The following is a 24,366-nucleotide window of genomic DNA, read 5'->3' on the forward strand; positions in this document are numbered from 1 at the left end:
ACCTTAATCTCATCAGAGTTGGCTCAAGGGGGGATTAACATACACACTCAATTGGGTAGAGTAATCCATCTAACCCTGCAGGAAAGTAGGAGGGGAAGGGGATAAGAAGGGAGGGGTGAGGAACAGCCAGGTGGATAGAGCACTGGCTCTGGATTCAGGAGGACCTGAGTTCAAATCAGGCCTCAGATGCCTAACACTTACTAGCTGTGTGACCCTTGGAAAGTCACTTAACTCCAATTGCCTCACCAAAAAAAAAAAAAAAAAAGAGGGGTGAAAGAAGGGAGGGCAGAGTGGGGGAGGGGGCAATCAGAAGCAAATCCCTTTTGATGAGGGATAGGGTGAAAAAATATAGATAATAGAGTAAATATCATGGGGAAGGGAATAGGATGGAGGAAAACAGTTAACAATAGTAACTAAAAAGAGAAGAGAAAAAAACGTACAAAAAATATTTGTAGCAACTCTTTGTGGTGACTAAGAATTGGAGAACAAGGGAATGTCCATCAGTTGGCGAATGACTGAAAAAGTTATGGTGTGTGATTGTGGTGGAATATTATCGTGCTGTGGGAAATGACAAGCAGGATCATTTCAGAAAAACCTGGAAAGGCTTATATGAACTGATGTATAGTGAAGTGAGCAGAACCAAGAGAACATTGTGCACAGTGACAGCATTAGTGTTCTATGAGAAATTGTGAATGACTTAACTACTCTCAGTAATACAATGATCCGAGACAATCCCAAAGGACTAATGATAAAGCATACTATCCACCTCCAGAGAAAGAACTGATATTGAATGAACACAGCCTGAAAGAAAAAAATTTAACATTCCCTTGGGTTCAGAAACATTGCTGAACTTCATAGGGATGGGTTCTTCTTCATATACTATTTGAATTTGAATAATGGCATGATTATAGTGTATAGGAGACTGGCTCCCGAGTAAGAAAGAGCTGGATTTAAGTGATGCCCCTGACACATCAATTAATAAACCTTTAAAAAGTGGCTAATGTATGATTTGTCCATGCATATAAACTCTCAATACCCTCAGGCCATTCTCTAAGACTTATAAAAAATGACTTGCCTATCTGTGTCAGTAAAGAGAATTCACTACACTGATGAAATCATAGTTTTAGACCAAACAAAAAGAGTATTTGGAAAGTACTGGAGTGTTACAAGGGTTTTGTTTTTCTTTCTTTCTTTTTTTTTTCTACAGGGGCATAGATGGGAGGGACAGAAGGTACATTTTTGTTAAGTGAAAAAAAATATTTTTAATAGAAAGCCCTGTAAGCTTTACTCTATTTTCAGTTCATCACAAGGGCATATAACTAGGAAACAAATGCCTCATTCTAACACTGACCACGGCAGCTGTTGCATGTGAAAAACCTGAAGTTTTTACCTTTGCACCCCTTCTTGCCATCACTTTCGATCACAAGGCTTTGCCTATAATCGCTGACCCGGATGACACCATCCTTCTTTGGAATTTCAGGCACGGAGAAGCTCTTAGCCAGTATCACATGGACTGACCGCCCATTTAAATCCAGGTCTCTCCGGTCCCGAATATACACATACTGTGTCCCAGGTTAAGGAGAAGCATCCTTTCTAGTTTTGCAAATACATGATAATGGAAAGTCTATAGACAACACTCAGACCTCCTAAAGTTCTACATATCAAATCCAAGCAGGCAAGAGATCACATCACTGGCCTGTAATTATTTTCTATATCCCTCATTTGGTATGTGGCACAAAAACTTAAGACAAGAATGAACCTTAGAATGTAATGTAGTCCAACCATTTTTTAAATTTATTTTTTTTATTTTTTAGTGTAAAGAATTAATTGTTATTTGAGGTTTTTATGCCTCCGTGTGCACTGGCCTGGGGCTCCGCAAACCGTAAGCAGAGGCCTGGAGGGGGAAATACTTTGCCCAAGAACACATGGGAGATAAGAACAATGCTGATATCAGAACCAAGGTCTTTGGACTCCAAAGCTAGTGCATTTTAATGCTCCAGACACAGTTCCTTATATTAATTATTGTTTTACATCTATAACTTACCTCCCCAAGTACAGTAGAAGCTGTTCAGGGCAAGGATGGTGCCTCATTCATTTTTTGTAATCCCTTGCAAGCCTGATCCAGTGCTCTGCACATTTGTTTGTTGTTGTTCAGTCATTTTTCAGTTATGTCTGATTCCCCGTGACCTGACATGGGGCTTTCTTGTCAAAGATATTAGAGTTGTTTGCCATTTCTTTCTCCAGCTCGTTTTACAGATGAGGAACTAAGGCAAACAAAGTTAAACAGTTTGCCCATGGTCACACATCTAATAAATATCTGAGGCCAGATTTGAACTCACAAAGTTGGGCTTCCTGACTTTAGATGGAGTGCTCTATCCACTGCACGACCTAGCTGCCCAGCACACAGCAGATATTCAATAAATATTCATGATTTTTTAAATTCTGGTTGGGGATTAGGAGGAACTTCTTCCTTGGTGTCATCCGGTACTCTTCTTTTACCCTCGCCCCACATATCCAATGTGTTGCCAACTCTTGTCATTTTTTTTATCCTACAGTATCTCTGACATCCATCCCCTTTTGTCCATCCACACAGCTACTACCCTAGTTCATGCTCCCCTTGCCCTTCACCTAGTCTGTTATCCTGACCTCTAATCAATTTCCCTGCCTTAAGTCTCTCTTCACTATAATCCCCCCACACACACACTTAGCTGCCAAAGTGATTTTCTTAGAGCATGGCTCTGACCATGTCCATTCCACCCCCACCACTTACACTCAATAAACTCCTGTGGCTTCCAGATAGCTGAATAATCAAATACAAAATCCTCTATCTGCCATTTAAAGTCTTCCTCAACCTGAATCCTTTCTACCTTTCCTGGCTTCTTAACCTTGATGTCCCATATGGATCTTAACCTTGATGTGATTTTAAGATTTACCAATTAAATTTGTTTTTTTTTCCTTGTTTTGCAGGGCAATAGGGGTTAAGTGACTTGCCCAGGGTCACACAGCTAGTAAGTATCAAGTGCCAGAGGCCGGATTGGAATTTGGAACAATCCACCTATACCAGTCTACTTGCCATTCCTCACATATGATCCTCCATCTCCCATCTCCACACATTTACACTAGCTGTTCCCAATGCCTGTAATGTTTTCCCACCTCCACATCTTCACCTCCTAGCTTCTCTACTATCCTTGAAGACTCACCTCAAAGTCCATCTTCCCCAAGAGGCCATTCCTAGTACTCTCCCCAACCCCACCCCAGGATCTTTCCTCTGAGATTACAATAGAATGTATATATCTTGTGTGTACATTTCTTTGCATGTTGCCTGCCTCCTTAGAATATGAGCTCCTTTAAGTCACGGACTGTGATTTTGTCTTGCTTTGCAAATTTAAAGTCTGGAAAATAGTAAGCACTTAATAGTTGCTTGTTTACCCCCTCATCTGGGCAACACAGTGAATAGAGCACTGGACCTGGGGTTAGCAAGTCCTAAGTTCAAATCTGGCCTCAGACAGTAGTTCTGTGCTCCTGGGCACAGAAACCTGTCTTCTTTGGTTTCCCCAACTATAAAATGGAGATCAGAATTGTTGTTCAGTCGTTTCATTGGTATCTGACTCTTCATGACCTAATCTGGGGTTTTCTTGGCAAACATACTGGTGTGGTTTGCCATATCCTTTTCTAACTCATTTTATACATGAGGAACTGAAGCAAACAAGGTTAAGTGACTTGCCCAGGGTCACACAGCTAGGAAGTATCTGAGGCTATATTTGAACTCAGGGAGATGAGTCTTCCTTACTCCAGATCCAATACTCTATCCAATGTACCACCTAACTGCTGGAGGTAATCAGAATAGCACCTACCTAACAGAGTTCTTGTGAGGATCAAATAAAATAATATTTGTAAAGCACTTAGCACAGTGTCTGGCACATATTAGGTATGTAATAAATCCTTATTCCCCTCCTCTGTATATTTATAAAGCCCTAACCATCAAGGACTGGACCCTATACACAGAGAAAGGTTAATGAATGAAAAAACAAATTTTCTATCTGTATTCCCTGTTTATTCACCAAGAATGAGAAAGCCTTTTATAGGGCAGCTTGCCACTAATGACACAGAATCTCACTGCACACTCTTTTGTCCATTCATTCCCTCATTAAGCCTTTTACTAAGGAACTGCCCTACCCATTGACTTTAAGGAGGTGCCAAGAAATAGCTGTCAACTAGTAACACCTGCTTCACAAGTTCAGTGTGAGGACTGAATGAGATAATCAGTGTAAAAATCTTTGTCAACAATGAAGTGCTTTGTAATACCAGTAGGGCAGGGAGCCTTCTAGTTTTTGTCTTTTTATTCCTAGTACCTGGCACAGTGCCTTGTGCCTTATGGGTGGTTATCAACTCTTTGTTGAATGGAATTATGATGAAGATGATATCTGCCCTCAAGAAATTTATAGTTTATGCTAGGGAGACAAGACACGTGCACAGTGGTAAATAATTTTACCTGGTGACAAGAGCAGCACTATATTTGAAATCAGAAAACCTGGATTTGAATGTTGCTCTCATCCCTTTTTGGTATGTCTCCTCAGAAAAGTCCTTTACCTCTTGGTGCCTCAGTTTCCTCATCTGTAAAATGAAAATACCTGTACCACCTATAATAAGGCTGTTGTGAGGATAAACTAGAGATAGTTTATGCAAACAGCTATGTAAACTGAAAAGTTTAAATAAATGTCAGCTCTCTTTCAGTTGACATTTAAAGCAATCATAACAAGATTCCAACCTACCCTCCCAATCTTACTATACATTACTCCCCTCCACTCCCAGCCAAACTAGCCTGCTAGCTGTTCTTCACACGTGATTTTCTATCTCCCATCTCTATGACTTTGTACAAGTTGTCCCCCATGCCTGGGATATACTTCCTCTTTCCTTCTGCCCAGGGTTTCCTTTAAAGCTCAGATAAAGCACCACCTTTTTAACTGAAGTCTTTCTTTATCCCTTTAGCTATTAGTGCCTTCCCCAAGCCATACGGAAAATACTTTATAGGTATTTTGTATTTACATATATATACGTATGTGTGTGTATTTATGTGTATATATATGTGGTATGTATGTATGTATGTATGTATGTATGTGTGTGTGTATGTATATAAAAATCTACCACCCCCCAAAAAAAAGACTGTAAGCTACTTGAGAGCAGGGACTGCTTCTTTTTTTCCTTTGTATCTCTAGTACCTAGCATAGTACCTGCCATAGGACAAGTGCTTAAAACTTGCTTGCTGATTCACTGATCATTGTCATCCTATTCAGGACAAAATTCAATTCATTTTTGAAGAACCTACTATGGGCAAGATGCAATTCCAGGTGGTAGAAATACAAAGACAAAAATGAAATAGTCTTCACTCTCAAGAAACATCGATATTGACTTGTATCCATAAGTACAAGCAGAATCCTTGGCACATTCCTAGATGCTTAATACATAGTTATTGACTGTTGAACAAATGAATGAATGAATAAGTGCTGAGGGAACACAAAGGAAAAAAAAAACAAGCAGAGTGAAAGGGGCATGAATCCTGTGAGAAAGCTTCTTAGAAACCAATTCTAGTTATTACCCAGAGGCTGAAGCTAGAGATCTTCTGGGTTAGTACCAGGTCACTTACTGATTTTTCCAGACACGAGATTTATAATAGTTTCAGCAGAGGCACCCTCAATGCAATATATACATTGACTACTAAGTGAAATGAGGTGGGGCAGGTAGGTGGCTCAGCAGATAGAGCACTAGGACTGGAATCAGGAAGACCTGAGTTCAAATATGTCCTTAGATACTTCCTAGCCATGTGACCCTGGGCAAGTCATTTAACCTCTGTTTGCCATGGAAGCAGCTAGGTGGCTCAGTGTTGGGCCTAGAGTCAGGAAGTCATGAATTAAAATCTGACCTCACTTACTACTTGCTGTGTGACTCTGGATAAGTTGCTTAACCTCTGTTTGTCTTAATCCACTGAAGTAGAAAATGGCAAGCAACTGCAGTATCTTTGTCAAGACAACCCTATGGACAGTATTTGTATGATGTTGTCTACAGGTTCACAAAGAGTCAGGAACAATTGAATGACTGACTAACAACAATAAATGTGAAAGGAACCATGCAAGTTGATAGGGATTGTCTTTTTTTTTTGTCCCCACCTGTGATTTTTATTGGTATAGAAAACTTCCAGTTAAAGAAATTCTCTGCCAAAGCAAATCAGTAGCTGTTCAGGAATTTATGATCTGAAGGGACTGTCTGGAGGTACATAGAGATTTAAATGACTTGACCAATGCTACCCAGAAAGGATGGGGGGGGGATACTTGAACCCAAGCCAACTCTCCACACATTAAGCCACCTTTCCAGGCTGTAGAAAGACAAAAACAAAAGCTTCTATCTTCCAGGGCTTCAGAATCTGCCTTTCTGGAAGGATGGAAAGAAATGTCAAGTATACCTGAGAAATCCCCAAAGGCACAACTGCATCTGATGATTCCAAAAGAACTCATAAACAGCTCAGAAAATGAGCATGTCTGGCAGCTCCATTTAAAAGGATACATCTCTGTTGTACATGGGGAAGGGATATTTCACTTCCCAGTAGACCACCAACTTCCCACGGATATTCCTTTCATAGAGTTCTGTGAGACAGGAAAGGAAGAAAACAAATTAAGAATAGTCTTTGGTCTCATTTTCCAATTAGCAGAGGTATAAAAATTATGAGATTCCAAGCCTTCAGAATGGAGACCTTAGAAATATCCTAGTTCAACTCCTTCCTTTGAAAGAGAAGAAGGGGCAGCTAGGTGGTGCAGTGGATAGAGCACCGGCCCTGGAGTCAGGAGTACCTAAGTTCAAATCTGGACTCAGACACTTAACACTTACTAGCTGTGTGACCCTGGGCAAGTCACTTAACCCCAATTGCCTCACTTAAAAAGAAAGAAAGAAAGAAAGAAAGAAAGAAAGAAAGAAGGAAGGAAGGAAGGAAGGAAGGAAGGAAGGAAGGAAGGAAGGAAGGAAGGAAGGAAGAAAGGAAGAAAGGAAGGAAGAAAGAAAGAGAAGGAAAGGGAAGTTCACAGAAATGAAGGAACTTGTCCCAGGTCATACAACTACTGTATGGTAGGAGCCCAGATTCAAATGGAAATCTTCTGACACCAAATATAATACATTGCGTGGTATAATAAATAATAAAAGAGAGAAGCATTCAAATATGCATCTACCTCCTGGAGAAGGCAGTACTTGGAAGTGTCAAGGTGAGAGTGTGTCCTAGAGATCTTAAAGGTTTTTTCCAACACTATTTAATGATCTATGACTGTGGAACCCCAGAAAGCACTGAATCAATTCCACAAGCAGAGAACAGGTACCAACAAGGATGGGATGAGGTGGGTGGAGAGAAGAAATTATCCTAAAAATAAAGTATGTAAAAGTCATTTAACTTCTCAGTGCCCAGTATAGTTTCTCTAAGACTGTCTGTGGTAGATGAATTTCTGATGTGGCTTATAGTAGATGTTTAATAAATGCTTATTGATTTACTGAAAGAGATAATGTCCACACTGGGATTTCTCCACACCAATGAACTCATTGATCCAGACCACCCTCTCTCTCATCCCCCTTCCCTCCCCAGGAAAACCCCCAACAACAAGACTTGACCAACTTTGATGCTGCAGGCCCACTTTCCAACCTGGGATACTACTCCAGAAATGAAAAACTAGAATTGTATTTTGTTATTAAAGGTTTTTTTTTTTCCTACTATTTAAAAAAGTCATGTTTTCCACCAGAGGTCACCAGAGCATCAATGTTTTTACTTTGGGGAGTTTTTCTTCCCTTCAGTTCAAACATTTAACAGTCTTTCACTTGCATATAAATGCTTGCCATCCCTTGGGAGAGACCAATTAGTAAATATTTTCAGATAGGCACGTTTGTGGGCATTTTGGTTATGCTGACAAAATAATGAGCGACTCTAGTAGTTGAGAGTGTGAATATGAAGCAGAGGCCCTCAAAGTTCCAGAGAGATAAAGCCAGACAGACAGAAAGACAGATGTTCAGCTGAAAATACATTCTCCCATTGGAGCAAAGTTCATCAGAAACAGAACCCTTGTCCTCATATTTTAAGGGACTAGATGGTGCTACAAAAACTGCAGGCCATAGCACTATAGGGAGAGGAGGCACAGTGTTTGGTGGTTATGTTTATGTTTGTCTTTTCTCAAAGTGGAGCTATATGTCACTTTTCAGGTAGGGGACTGAGATGCCAAGCAGTCCACAATCCCTTGAGGATAGTACTAGTAATAGTAATAACTATTTTTTTTATACTTAATATATGAGGATCACCATGTTAAGCACTTTCCAGTTATCTCATTTGATCCTCACAACAACCCTGGTACAAAGATACTATTCTTATCCTCATTTTACATATGAGGAAACTGAGGCAAGAAGAGGTTAAGAGTAACTTGCCCAGGGCAGCTAGGTGATGCAGTGGATAAAGCAATGGCCCTGGATTCAGGAGGACCTGAGTTCAAATCCAGCCTCAGACACTTGACACTTACTAGCTGTGTGACCCTGGGCAAGTCACTTAAATCTCATTGCCCCGCAAAAAAAAAAAAAATGACTTGCCAAAGGTCACTCAGGTGGTAAGAGTATTCACTAGAAAGATTAAGTACAGCCAACAGTTTGATTACTCATTCAATAAACATTTATTAAGTATCTACTGTGTGTAGAATATTGTGGTAGATATACAATATTATGGCTTTGACGAAAGAAAGAGGAGGTAAAGAGATAGACATTGGGTTCCTATCTTCAGGGACCTCAAGATTGGGAGATGACACTTTATTTTTCTTTTCTTCTCTTTTTTTTTGGGGGGGGGAAGTGGAGCAATGAGAGTTAAATGGCTTGTTCAGGGTCACACAGCTAGTAATTGTAAAGTGTGTGAAGCCAGATTTGAATTTAAGTCCTCCTGAATCCATGGCCGGTGCTTAATCCACTGTGCCACCTTGCCACCCCCCAGGGAGCTGACACTTTATTAAGGGAACATGATACAAAGAAAGCTCTAATAAACAATATTACATGGTAAGTATATAATAGTTACATGTGAGTTTTTCATAAGGTTGTGGGTTTTGTTGTTTTTTGTTTTTGTTTGGCCCAAACCTGTGATTTCATTGGTATACAGAACTATTCACCAGGAGACCCCTCTCTACCAATGTAGATCAACAACACTAGCTTTGTAATTTATAATCTCAGAGAATTTTCCAGGGGCACACAGAGGCTAAATGACTCACTCAGGATCACACAGCTAGTATGCGTCAGAATCAGGACTTGAACCCAAGTCTTCCTAGTTTCAAGTCCAGCTCTCTTTCCACTATGCCAACCTGCCCCAAATTTGCCATCTATTCAAAAACTCTTTTATAAGGGTCCAGGAGAACTTGAGGGCTATTTTAAGGAAAATATAAGAACAAGGACTATTTGGGGGCATGGAATGAGAGAGAGAAGCTGATGGAAAGTGAACAAGGTAGCACCAGTAGGTGGGAAAAGGAGGAGGGAGCAAAGCAGGGGAACAGACCTGCTACCATACAGAGCAAAAGACCTAAAAAGACCCTGCATGAGGAAATGTCATCTCTGAAGAAGAAAGTAGAGCATCAACAGATAAAAGGCTGAGAAGAGAAAGGAATATATAATATATTTTATTTGTTTTTTAGGGTTTTTTTTTCAGGGCAATGAGGGCTAAGTGACTTGTCCAGGGTCACACAGCTAGTAAGTGTCATGTGTCTGAGGTTGGATTTGAACTCAGGTCCTCCTGAATCCGGGGCCAGTTCTCTATCCACTGTGCCATATAGCTGTCCCCCCGCCCAAAACATGCACATAATATATTTTAAAGAAATTCTGGGGACAAATAACAATTCACTTCTTTTACATGTTTTTGAAAGGACCCCAGATATACAAGTATGTATCTTTTTAGAGTATAATCTTGAAAGGAAGGTCCAAGTTGTCAACATAACCAAAGACCTAGAGCTGGATGAGATCTCAAAGACAATAGAGTCACAGGATCAGAGACTCAGAGCTGGGAGAGATGTCAGAGGTCTCTAGTTCCCCACTCCCATTTTACAGATGAGGAAACTGAGGTTCAGAGTAGTTAAGTGACTTACTCATAATCACACAGGTAATGTTAGAAGTGGGATGATATATATGCCACCAAGTGAGCTAAAAGTCAAATTTGGAATAAGCAAATTACTCAGCTCAGTTTCCCATTATCTGGACACCAGTTGAAAACAGTTGCATTTCTACCCAAAATATCTAGTGGACTGAGGCCAATCTGTATTTTGTTCTACTCACGTCCTCATTTCAGTTCTCCAAGAATCCATTATTTCAACAAGCTACACCACTGCAAATCCCATCCTCTCTGAACCTGAGCAGTCAAGAATTTTTAAATTTAAATAGAATGTGCTAGAGGAGACCTGTTTTGTTGGTGCTTAAAAGTGAAAGTGATGATAATAATTACACTATTACTTCCAAGGATTCCTTTTTATACTGATTTAATTAAAATGAGCGACTTTTTTCTTTTTATTTATTAATTTAGAATTTTCCCCAAGTTACATGTAACAAATAAATTTTTTCACATTGATTTTTTTAAACTTTGTGTTCCAATTTTTCTTCCTCCCTCCCTCCCCACCCTATGAAATCAAACAATTCAATATAAGTTACATATGTACAGTCATGATAAACATCTCCACCTTAGTCAGGTTGTGAAAGAAAACAGACAAAATACCTTTAGAAAGAAGAACTAGCAAAAAAAATATGCTTCAGTCTGTATTCAGATACCATTAGTTCTTTCTTTGTAGATGGATTACATTTTTCATATGTCCTGATAGCATGCTGCTCATCATTTCTTTCACAATTACTATTGCTAATTGTATTGCCCTCCATTCTATTCCCTCTCCTTGACATTTACTCTATTTTCTATCTTCTTTCACCCTATCCCTCCTCAAAGGTGTTTTGTTCTTTACTGCCCCCTCCTCCAATCTGCCCTCCCTTCCTTCACCTCTCCCCCTTTATCCCCTTCCTCTCCCACTTTCCTGCAGGGCAAGATATATTACTATACCCACTTGAGTGTGTGTGTTATTCCCAAATGAGCAACTTTTTAAAGAATTGTTATGAGAGGAAAGACCAGAAAAAAGACAACTTTGTTCATTATACTTTCCAGGGACTAGAAACTGGTTGTTCCTTCAATTTGGTTGAATAAAAAATATATTGAGCCTTTATTTTGAACCAGTCAGAACCCCCTACCAACTCCCACTTTCTAAGAATTTGAGTTACAGGGGAGATGCAAACTTGCTTTGGTAGAGGGAATTTCCTTTCCCCAGAGATCCTTGCACCAATGAAATCACAGATACTGCCCCTGTCTCCCTCTCTTTTTATGTGGGACCATTCTATATGCTGGAGATACAAAGTTTTTCTGCTCTCAAAGAGCTTTCATCCTGAAAGATGTAATGTAACCGATAAACATAACTACATCAATGCTTATTTGAGAAGGGAGAGGAAACTAACAACCATTAAGGTTCCAAAAGGCTGCCCAGAGGAAGAGGCCCCTGAACTGAACCTTCAGCAACCTAAGGATTCTCAGAGGCAGAGGTAAGAAGGTACATAACAGTCATAGAGGGAAGGTACACAGCCCATGCTTGGCAGAGTGGTATTGTGGGAAGGAATTGGGATTTGGAGTCACAAAGATGTCAGGACTTGGGTTGAAATATACTACTAGACTTTACTACTATACTACTCCTGGTCACCCTTGGGACACAGGCAAGTCACTTAATCAGACCTTACTCTAGCAAGGCAATCCTTTAACTTCTCTGAATGAATGTTATCCTCCTAACTGATTCTCCATCCCACTAATTCACACCAACTTTTCTGAAACTTCTTTCCTCAAGCCTCCTCCAGCCACTCTCAGTTAAGGGCCTTAACTCATATTTCACTAAGAAAATTAAGGTCATGTGGCTTGAGTTCCTTCTTCACTTCCTCTCATCTCACATTCATCTCACATCAGTCATCTCAATCTACTTTTCCTTTTATTACACTTTCTGAGGAAGAATCGGCTCTCGCCTTTGCCAAGTCCAAACCCTCCATATGAATCTTTGATCCTATCTCCTCCCATCTTCTCCAGCAGGTTACTCTTCCAACTATCATCCTATTCACTCAGTAATCTCCAATCTCTATCTGTCAATTCTTTTCCTGCTGCCTACAAACATACCTATCCTTAAAAAAAAAATCCTTACTAGATCCTACCATCCTCATTAACTATCGTCTTATATTTCCTGTTCACTTTCTCACCTAAACTCCTCAGACAAGTCATCTACACCCAAGGCCTCCATTTCTCTTGATCTCTTCTAAATCCTCTGCACACTGCTTCTGACCTCTTGGCAGCATCCTTGATTCCCCACTCTTTCTCATCCCACATATTCAATCACTCGCCAGAATCTTATAATTTCTATCTCTAACAATTTCTTGCCTATATACCCTTCTTTCTACCCACACAGGCACCACTCTAGCTCAGGTCTTCATCACCTCCTGCCTGGATGATTGTAATAGCATCCTAATTGGTCTCCCTGCCTCAAGTCTTTCCCTTCTCCAATCTACCTTCCACACTACTACTCAAGCCATATTCCTAAAGTTCTGGTTGAATCATGTCACTTCCCTACTCAATAAATTCCTGTGACTTCCTGCATCAGATATAAACTTCACATTCTGACATTTAAAGCCTTTCACAACCTAAACCATACCGTGCATTATTACCCTTCAAATACTTTGGAATCCAGTCTTATTGGCCTCCATGCTATTCCTACAGATCTCCTGTCTCCAAGCCTTTGAGTTATCTATCCCCTGTGCCTGAAATCCTCTCTCCACTCAAAGCTGCCTCTTACAATCCCTGGTTTGCTTTCAGACTTAGCTCAAGCACCAGCTTCTAAAGGAGACCTTTTCAGGTCCCTACTGAGGCTTGTAAATTCCCTTCTAAAATAACCTTGTATCTACTTTGTATCCATCATATACAGCTACTGCACATGTGTATATTTTATTTCCCCTGCTATACCTTGGCAAACAGGAACTGTGTATCTCTAGCACTTAAGTTTTCTGGTACATCATATGTTTAAACACATATACTATGTGTTTAAATATAAATACTTGTTGATTAATTCATTCATTGAAATGGGCTTTAAAGATAAGATAGGTGGGCTGTCTGTACCAAATCTGAAGCTTTACTATAAAGCAGCAGTCATCAAAACTATTTGGTACTGGCTAAGAAATAGAGTGGTGGATCAAGGGAATAGGTTAGGCACAGGAGACACAGTAGTAAATGACTTTAGTAATGTCCTGTTTAATAAACCAAAGACTCTAGCTGCTGGGATAGGAACTCATTATTTGACAAAAACTGCTGGGAAAACTAGAAGATAGTATAGCAGAAACTAGGCATAGACCAACATATTACACCTTATACTAAAATAAGGTCAAAATGGGTACCTGATTTAGACATAAAAGGTGATACCATAGGTAAATTAGAAGAGGAAGGAATAGTTTACCTCTCAGATTTATGGAAAGGGGAACATTTTATGACCAAACAAGAGATAGAGAATATTATGAAATGCAAAATGGATGATTTTGATTACATTAAATTAAAAAGGTTTTGTACAAACAGAAGCAATGCATCTAAAATCAGAAGGGAGGAAGAAATCTGCAAAACAATTTTTGCAGCCAGCATTTCTGACAAAGTCCTCATTTCTAAAATATATTGGTAACTAAATCAAATTTTTAAGAATCCAAGTAATTTCCCAATTGAGAAATGGTCACAGGATATGAATAGGCAGTTTTCTGATGAAGAAATCAAAGCTATTTATTGCCATATGAAAAAATGCTCTAAATTACTATTGATTAGAGAAATACAAATTAAATCAATTCTGAAGTACCACCTGACACCTATCAGATTGACTAATATGACAAAAAAGGAAAATAATAAATGTTGGAGAAGCTATGGAAAAATTGGAACACTAATGCATTGTTGGTGGAGCTGTGAACTGATCTAACCATTCTGGAGAGCAATTTGGAACTAGGCCCAAAGGGCTATAAAGCTGTGCATACCCTTTGACCCAGGAATACCACTATTAGGTCTTTTTCCCAAAGAGATCCTAAAAAAGGGAAAAGGACCCACATGTACAAAAATATTTATAGCTGCTCTTTTTGTGATGGCAAGGAATTGGGAATTGAGGGGATGGCCATCAATTGAGGATGGCTGAAAAAGTTGTGTTATACGAATGTAATGGAATACCATTGTGCTTTAAGAAACAATGAGCAGGCAGATTTCAGAGAAACCTGGAAGGACTTATATGAACTGATTCTGAATGAAGTGCGCAGAACCAGGAAAACATTGTACACAGTATCAACAACATTGTGTATTGATCAACTGTGATAGACTTGACTCTTCTCAGCAATACAATGGTCAAAGATAATTCCAAGGTACTCATGATGGAAAATGCTCTCCAAATTCAGAAAAAAAAGGCACTGTGGAAGCTAGATTCAGATTGAACCAAACTATTTCTACTTTTTTGTTTTTCTTCTTTTGAGGTTTTTCCCTTTTGCTCTGATTCTTCTTTCACAGCATGACTAAAGCAGAAATATGTTTAATGTCATTGTACATATATAACCTATTTTGCTTGCTGTCTTGGGGAGGGGGGAGTGAGGGAGAAAAATTTGAAACTAGAAATCTTATAAAAACAAATGTTGAAAACTATTTCTATATGTAACTAGGAAATAATAAAATACTTTTATGATTAAAAAAAGATAAGATGGGAAGAGTTGCTTAAATACAAACAAAAAGATATACTTATCCTTTAAGAAAAAGTGGAGGTGGAGCCAAGATGCTAGAGTACAAACAGCAACTCAGCTGAATTCTCCCATCATTCCCCTCCATATAACTTTAATGCCCCAAGTAAAATTCTGAAGTAGAATAGCCAGCAAAACAGTTGGGGTGAGAGATTTTTCCAGGCCAAGACAACTTAGGAGGTCAGCAGGAGAGATCTGTGGGTCTGTGACACTGAGGTAGGAATCAGCCCAGCACTGAGTGTATGCAGTAGGAACTACAACAGTAGTAGCAGCAGCTTCAAGAGCTCTCAGTCCAGAGATAGTAGTCAGAGAATTAGTCAGAAAAGAGATTACATAGGACCCTTTTCTGGCACTGGGTGCAAGACCCTGTTGCATTGCTACATGCAGTTCTGGGTTGCAATTCCAGGGCAAAGAAGAGCACTAGAACTTGTAGCTCCAGGAGATCAACATCCCTTTCTGAATAAAGACCAGAGCACAGACAAGCAAAGCAGTGACCACATTTCTCCTAGGATCATATCACCTTAGAAGCACCAAAAATTTACAAACTCCCAGAACTATCTCTGAAAACAGAAGCACACACAAAAAATAAATAAATGAAAACCCTGAAGCTTAGGACAATGTTCCCTATAACCTGGGAGTAGACCACAACTTTAACATAAAGTTAAAAGTCGAAAAATTTTCTGGGAAAATGAGCAAACAACAGCAACAACAACTCACCACCACCACCACAAACAAACAAAAAAACACCTGACCACAAAAAGCTACTATGGTGATTGGAAAGATCAAGACACAAACTCAAAAGAAGACATTGATGTCAAAATAGCTATAAGCAAAGATCAAAGAAAAAATGTGAATTCATGAAAGAGGTCAAAAAGGATTTTAAAACAAATAAGAGAGGTAGAACAAAATTGGTAAAAAGAACTGAGAGTGATGCAAGAAAATTATGAAAAGAGAATTTGATTCTTGCTTTAAAAAAAACAGAAATGGCCAAATGGTTAAAAAGGCACAAAAATTCACTTAAGATAATAATTCCTTAAAAAGCAGAGTTCACCTAATAGAAAAAGGGGTTATAAAAATTCTGTCAAGAAAAGAACTCCTTAAAAAGCAGAATCAACCAAATGGGAAAAGATGTACAAAACTTCACTGAAGAAAATAATTCCTTAAAAATTGAAAATGGGCAAGTAGAAGCTAATGACTCCATGAGACATCGAAAAACAATAAAACAAAGTCAAAAGAATGAAAAATAGAAGAAAATGTGAGGGGCAGCTAGGTGGCGGAGTGGATAAAGTGCCGGCCCTGGATTCAGAAGGGCCTGAGTTCAAAGCCTACCTCAGACACTTGACACTTACTAGCTGTGTGACCCTGGGCAAGTCACTTAACCCTCATTGCCCAGCGAAAGAAAGAGAGAGAAAAAGAGAGAGAGAGAGAGAAGAAAAGAAAAGAAAAGAAAAGAAAAGAAAAGAAAAGAAAAGAAAAGAAAAGAAAAGAAAAGAAGATGAAAATGTGGAATATCTCATTGGGAAAATAACTGACCTGGAAAATAGATCAAGGAGAGATAATTTAAGAATTACCAGGCAATCTTAAAGCCACCCTTCAGTCCGTCATTCCCAGCTCAAGAATTTGAGTAAAAAACTGTTTAAGATTTAATAATTACCTATTGTAATTTAGGTTGAAATAATACAGTCTCTGAGCTAATGGCAAATCAGTTTCTCTGATCTAATGCCTTAACTGTTAGTCCATTTCATGGTGACTCATAATTTAGGAGTCAGGGAACAAGATCATACTTTTAAACTTTATCATGTTTGGAAACACACAAGCTAGGGAAAAGGGCCATACCAAACCATTAAAGCATCCTTTATACCTCTGACTCTTCAATTGTTGGGAAATAGTCACCTACACACTTCCTAAACAATACAATGCTCACTCCAAGCCAACACCAAGGAATGGAAGGACCCTGGCTCAGGAATATGGACAGTGTACAAGTATGCCCTGCCTCTTCAACATACCTGCCACATGGAAATCCAGAAAACCCAGATGAGAATATGAACCAGAGGGCAATTTACTTGGTTTATAGAAAGTTTCACTATGACTTTTCTTTATGTAGGAAACTACCCAGAGTCCCTAAAATTTAATTCAATTTATACACAGAATCATTCCTGCTACATAAAAGAAGGCATACCTGTATCTATAATTTCTAAGAAAGAAAGGAAAGGGAGGAGAAAAGAGGAAAGAACCATTGGGAAGGATCCCCAGGTAGGAGTGGGGGTGAAGAATGTGGATCTAGTCAAATAAAGATAAGAAATAAATAAAGATAATAAAAATAATAAACACTCCTCAATTATCTGCATTTGGATCATCCCTCTAGGAGAATATAGGCACTATGAGTGTGGAGACTTTTTCTGTTTTCTTTTGTCTTTTAATTCCAGCCCCAAACCCAAAACTTTGTAGGTTCTCAAAAGGAATTTTTCAATCCAGATCATAGCATAGGATATTTGTTTCCTCCCTAACTCCATATTCCTTCTCTCCTCTCCCTTCCCATTCCTTAATAAGCAGCATGCCCTCAGAGAATACATAATTCATTTTAATATAAACTTGAGCCAGACAAAAAGCTGAATCCACAACTATATCTCACCCCTCAAAAATCAAATATACTGGATTCCCTAGGGAAACATAAATAGTTCTTGGATTGATATGTCATTGTGGATAATATACAGAAAACTTTGCTTTCATTGGTGTGGTTAATGGAGAGTAAACTATTTTTACAGTGGTTTTAAAGTAAACTGAGTGCCCCACTCACCTTTAACATATGAGTCCCATTGCTTTCTATATTCTAAGTCCATATAGACATCTGCACACAGGGCTGGCAAGCAATCCTTGAAGTCACCAAAAGCTTTATACTCATAGAGTCCTGTTTGCTGTTAAAAACAAACAAAATAAATGATCAGAATGCCACTACCAAAATACTTTCTAGCAGGCATGGTGCCACACATCTGTGATCCCTGATATTGGGGAGACTGAGGTGGATGGATCACTTGAGTTCAGAAGTTCTGAGCTGTAGTATTGATCTGCTATCCAAGCTAAGTTCATTATGGTGATCTGCCAAAAGCAGTGGTTGGGAGAGGAGTGTTGCTACCAGGCTGACTGAAGAGGGGGAAACATCAGAAAGAGAACAGATTAGTGCCTCCATGCCAATGAGCAGTGGGATCAGGCCTGTTAGTGGCCATAGACCATCCAGCTTATGTGAAATAGGGCTCAGTGGCAGGGAAGCTTCCCAAACTGATAAAACAGCCTTCTAAATGGCTAAGAGGCAACTAGAAGGAAACTTAGTTCAGGCAATTGTGAAACAGATGAAGCCAGTACTTTATTTTACATAACCCCAAGCCCTGCCCTTCTACATCAAATTGTCTGTATCCTATGGCACTGAAGTCCAAAATGTTGGTTGCAAATCATTCAAACTAGTTTTGTTAATGAGAGGGCTTAGAGTATCAATATTTTATATGCTTTGGGGCAGCAATCAATATCATGTATTAAGTGCCTACTATGTGCCACACATAAGTGCTAGGGATTCAAAAAGAAGCAAAAGATGGTCTCTGCCATCAAAGAATTTATAAACAAAGGAGGGGAGTAGAGAACTAGCTAATATTTATTTAGCACATACTATTGCCAGGCACTATACTAAACATTTTTCAAAGATTATCTTATTTAATCCTCACCACAACCCTGGAAGATGGGTACTATTATTATCTTCATTTTGTAGCTGAACTAAAGCAAATAAAGGTTAAGTGACTTGCCCAAGGTCACACAGCTGTGTCTAAATCCATATTTGAATTCAGGACTTCCTAACTCCAGCCTCAAAGCTATATTCACTGCCCTACCTAGCTACCCTGAAAAAAAGAACTCTTCAAGCTTCCTGTATTTAACCATGTGAGATTAACTGTATTTAACATTTCGTGGGTTGTATCTGTCAATATCCAAGTCCTCCTGAATCAGCTGTCCAGCATATTGTACTTTCTGTCCAATATTGTATAGTTCCTGATCTCTCCCTTTCTGGCATCCTCATGGATTTACACTTCTAACTAATAGAAACCTAATCTCCATTGAAAAGGATTTATTAGTAGGCCATGTTATTTACAGATGCTGCTATTCAATGGATGAGGTAGAGAGAAACAGGGTAATAGAATTCCTTCAATAAGAAGGCAGGGAAATGTACTGGAAAAAACAATGGAGTGGAAGGCAAGAGACCTGGCTTGTAACAAACAGCTTTGGTCCCCAGGGCAAGTCAATCCCCCTCTCTGAGTCCCAGTTTCATTATTTTTTAAATGATGGAGTTTGGATTAGTCTAGTGATTCTCAGTTTGCAGAGACTATACCCCTGTGAGTTCTCAGAATTCTTAGAACAGGTCCTTAAATCCATATGTAGCTCCCTTGCTCTGAATTCCCAAACTTGCTATCACAGGTTATGTTGTGTAAGGGAATGTGACCCCCTAGGGTCAGGGAACTCTCTGGGTCTTCACACATAAAATTACAGTGTTTAAACCCCAGGAATGTATTTACTTTCAATGGTTAAGGGGATGTAATTAGCTCAAATGAACATGAATTTCTAGAAATAGAGTAGTAAGAATAGTAGCTAAAGAACATCTTCATGAGCCTGGGGTGCACACTCCCCCACATATAAGTTAAAGAGAAGGTGTTGATCTCCACTGATAGAGGAAATACCTTATTAGCTTTCCATTTAGAATATAAGCTTCCTTGTTTCTTTCATTTTATTTGTAAAACTTAGTGCCTAGGGGACAGCTAGGTGAGGCAGTGCATAAAGCACTGGCCTTGGATTCAGGAGGACCTGAGTTCAAATCTAGCCTCAGACACTTGACACTTAACTAACTGTGTAACCCTGGGCAAGTCACTTAACCCTCATTGCCCTGCAAAAAACAAAACAAAACAAAACAAAACAAAACAAAAACCTTAGTGCCTAGTATACTGCTTGGAACATAAGCATTTAATAAGTATTTGTTGGCTAATTTATTGATTTATTGAAAAATCACAGATCTGCTCTTCCGCAAATTGAAGCTTTGCAAAGTACTTGATGTGAATTGTTTCATTTAACTCCCACCACATTACTATTACTATTATCTCCATTTGACATATGAGGAAACTGAAATTCTGAAAGGTGAAACAACTGGACCAGGAACCTACAGCTGGTTAGTGTCTCAGGTAGGAGTTGAGCTCAGGACTTCCAGACAGCAAATCTAGGTCTCTAACCAGTCTACCATACATAGTCCCTGCCTTTCAGAATACACAATATAATCAGGAGATGGATATATGTGCAGAAAAAAAGATTTGAGAATTCTTATAAAGGCACAAAGACATTTATATATGTACATATATACACATATTAATCTAGACTAATATCAATATTGATATCATTACATATGACATAGATAAATATACACATGTACCTTAGTATATAAAGAGTTTATAAGAGTTTCAATTATGCCACCACTGAGTCAGAGAAAACTCCCTTTAGGGCAATGGCTTCCAACCAGTAGGGCATTGACCACTTTCCACCATCAACACACACACATGCACACACACACACACACACACACACACACACACACACACACACACATGCACGCACATACACACACCACTCAGATTTCTTTCCAAGGGTCAGGGAAACCATCTGTGCACCAAGCATTTGTCACTATGCATCTCTTCAATCAATGGAGACTAATTGTATAACTACTGGGGGTGGGGGATGGAGAATGAAGATCTTCGAAGTTTTTGCTGTTTAAAAGATGTCTTGGGGACAGCTAGGTTGTGCAGTGAATAAAGCACCAACCCTGGATTCAGGAGGACCTAAGTTCAAATTAGACACTTGACACTTACTAGCTGAGTGACCCTAGGCAAGTCACTTAACACTCATCGCCCCACAAAAACAAAACAAAAAGAAGTCTTTATCCTTTAAAGGTCTCTGCTCCAGGAAGTATGTTCTTAATAGGAGAACAATGTTCAATATAACATTTAATATATCCCAGACGTGTTTCTGTCTTTCCAGATTTCAACACCATGCCCCAGCTGTAGGCTTACCCTGGAATATCTCTCTGTTGGGCCCACCCCCTTTTGCTTATATTCATGGATGAGTTCTTCCCTGGATCTCCATTTTGGGGAGGGGCCCAAGGTGATGGGCCAACCTTTATTCCCCTCTAGGTAGATTTTTCAAACTTCAACAAAATGCATCATCCCCAGTTCCCTTTACCCCCAACCTATCTTCACCACCATCCCCTTTACTGCTCCTTTTCTTATATTGTCTGCCCCCATTGGAATGTAAGCTCCTTGAAGGCAGGGATTTTCTTTTTGCTTATATTTATTTTTCCTGCACTTAGCACAATACCTGGCACCTAGTAAATGCTTGTTGCCTCCTTTAATATCTCCAAAATACCTTGCACACACTCATAAACCACACTAAATTTACAATGTGTGTTGGAGGTGGGAAATGGAGGTTGGAGGGATAGATGGGAACAGAAAGAGAGAAATAGTCTCAGAATTCAATGGGGAATTTTTGATACCAAGAAAACATCAGGGAAACAGGCCTCACTAGGGGCTTTGCCATATGGATAACCCCCTCTGGATCCCTCTCCCTCTTCCCATTACCAAACATTAAATGTTTCCCCAAAGTTATAATCCAATATAACTTTTTTGATCTGCCTAGGAGAAATAATAAGTAACATTAACATAGCAATTTATGGTTTATAAGGCACATTACATTGATTCTCTCATTTGATCCTCACAAACAATCCAGTGAGGTAGATGCGATTCTTAGCTTCATTTTGCAGATAAGGTAACAAAGGCTGGTAGTAGTTAAGTGACATGTATAAGGTCACACAGAAAGTACCTAAAGGCAGGTTTTTAACTCAGGTCTTTCTGACCTCAAGTACAGTGGTCTATAAATTTTGCCACTTGACTGCCTCTACTTTCTCCTGCATTCCTTTAGGTCATAAGTGAATGACTTATGACAAAAATTTTGTAGGCCACATCTCTTAGCTAAAGGTTTGTTGTTGGTTGGGGTTTTTTTGAAGCAATCAAGGTTAAGTGACTTGCCCAGGGTCACACAGCTAGTGAGTTAAAGGTTTTAATGTAAACAAGCAGCATGTTGTGCTCATTTCTAGTCAGGTTTCCAAACAACATTAAAAAATAAGAAATAATTTTAAAATTTCACTTAAGAGATACATAGGCCAAAACTTGAATCCTGACAGCTGACATCATGACCCACTGTCCTGGATATGAATTATCCAAGAGCCCTAAAACTATAGGAGGCTCTTTCAGCTGAAATCCTATTTATTTTTCAGTTCATTGCAAGTGGAAACGAGCTCTTTGAGGCCAGGGATAATTTTTAATCATCTTTGTATTCCCAGCAGCCTAACAAGGTATCTTGCACATAGCAGGCACTTGATAATCATGTTCTGAGTCTCAGTTTCTTCATCTGCAAAATGGAGATAACACATTACATACTACAGAAGTTTATGTTGAGACAAAAATGAAAAAACATATGGGAAAGTGCTTTCATTTTGTTCAGTCATTTTTCAGTCCTTTCTGACTCTCTGTGGCCCTTTTTGGAGTTTTCCTGGCAAAGATACAGGAGTGTTTTGACATTTCCTTCTCCAACTCAATTTTACAGATGAAGAAACTGAGGTAAACAGAGTTAAGTGACTTGTCCAAGACCATACAGTTAGAAACCTGATTGGAATTCAGGAAGACAACTCTTCCTGCTCCCAAGCCTCATGCTCTATCCATCATCCCATCTAGCTCACCAGTGCTTTCCCTAAGGCCTCATAATTTTAAATTTAGGGATAGGGTCAGGACTTGTGATTGAATTGGCATAAGGAAGTCCCAGACGAGGAGACACCGTCTATGAATGTGCAAGTCAGCATCCTCTCTCACGCGTAGTTTTAGAGAGTTGCCTGGGACACAGAGATTAAGTGAGTTAGAGAGAGAGTACATAGATGGCTAGAGAGCAGAATTGGGGGTTAGAAAAGCCTGGGTTCAAAAGTACTAATTGAGTGACTGGCCCAGAATCACATAGCCAGTAGGACTTGATCCAAGTCTTTTTTTTTTTTTTTTTGCAGGGCAATTGGGGTTAAGTGACTTGCCCAGGGTCACACAGCTAGTAAGTGTTAAGTGTCTGAGGCCGGATTTGGGATTTAAACTCAGGTCCTCCTGAATCCAGGGCTGGTGCTCTATCCACTGCACCACCTAGCTGCCCCAATACAAGTCTTTTTTGATTCATTAGACCACACTTCTCAATTTTAAAAAGTCTTTATTTACATCTCCCATCTCCATGCACATGGGACCTGTCACAAATATAGCAGATTTTTAAAAAAAATTATTAGGGACAGCTAGGTGGCACAGTGGACTCATTGGCCTTGGAGTCAGGAAGACCTGATTTCAAACCCAGCTTCAGACACTTACTAGCTGTGTGATCCTGGGCAAGTCACTTATTCCTGATTGATTCCCCCCCCCAAAAAAAAATCATTATTTGGCATGAAGTAAAATACCCTTATCCTGTCTAAGCCACTGAAAGACAGCACTTGTAAGATTCATTTGTAATGGTGGCTTAGCAATTACTTAGATAAATTTTATTGCTAGGTTTACACATGATAGTCCTAAAAGGGAACTAATTCAGAAAAAGTTGACACCTTCTTATAATGTAATCTGATTTGATTTAGGCATTCACACCCCTTACCCCCCTTACAAATAATCCTCTGCTGCTCCCAGAAAAAGGAATGTCACTGCTGATTTCCTTCCATTTAAATGGTTTATTTGAATTTATGTTAGCAGTGAATCATACTTCTCTAATCCTGCTGATAGCCCAGGAAACCTTAATTGAATTCCCTTTGTCTCAGAACAACTAATTTCTATTCCACTAGCAGGACAAGAGTCATCTCTATTATTCTCTTCTGGAGCTTTTCCAAGTTTCTAGAGACTTGGACTAGTAAAAGACACAGAACAGAAAGCTAAATGTCTCTGGACTGAAAAGAAGCAGCATGAATTAAGGACCTTAATCCAGTCCCTGCCATTGAGCACGGGATCCAAACTTCAATGTCTAGTTAAATCCAATTCAATACTTGGGATCCGCAAATACTTTTGTGCTTGTTCTGTCTCCAAGGAGTATCAGACAGAAAGTAACTTGTACCTCAGTATTCCCAACCTCTATACCCCTTCTACAACCAAGGCCACAATTTTATTAAAAAAACATCAATTGGGGTAACTAGGCAACTTGTAATTGTGAAAGGGCCATGCCTTATTTATCTTTGTATCTTCCCCACCACCTAGCACTGAAAATCAGACACTTAATAGGTCTTTATTGAATGGATGAATGAATCTATAGCAATGGCACAGCTAATCCACAAATTTGTAAAATCAAACACTCTCCAAGACACTTCTGTTATACATTATGACTCTCTCAGAGCAGGCTCCCCAGCCTCATCCAAATGGGAAATAGTATCAGAGGTGTTCT

At 39.3% G+C, this 24,366-nt stretch overlaps 1 protein-coding gene across 1 annotated transcript in view; it reads right to left on the reverse strand.

The window, feature by feature from the left end:
• LOC122752764 (phosphatidylcholine transfer protein) overlaps positions 1-24,366 on the reverse strand; it is a 56,953-nt gene that overhangs the window by 10,029 nt on the left and 22,558 nt on the right. The window contains exons 2-4 of the mRNA XM_043999660.1: positions 17,648-17,765; positions 6,559-6,638; positions 1,391-1,562 (exon numbers count right to left, since the gene is read on the reverse strand). Coding sequence (XP_043855595.1) covers positions 1,391-1,562; positions 6,559-6,638; positions 17,648-17,765 — 370 coding nt within the window. The remainder of the gene's footprint in view (positions 1-1,390; positions 1,563-6,558; positions 6,639-17,647; positions 17,766-24,366) is intronic.

The sequence above is a fragment of the Dromiciops gliroides genome, chromosome 4, assembly GCF_019393635.1.
Source record: "Dromiciops gliroides isolate mDroGli1 chromosome 4, mDroGli1.pri, whole genome shotgun sequence".
Lineage (NCBI taxonomy): Eukaryota > Metazoa > Chordata > Mammalia > Microbiotheria > Microbiotheriidae > Dromiciops > Dromiciops gliroides.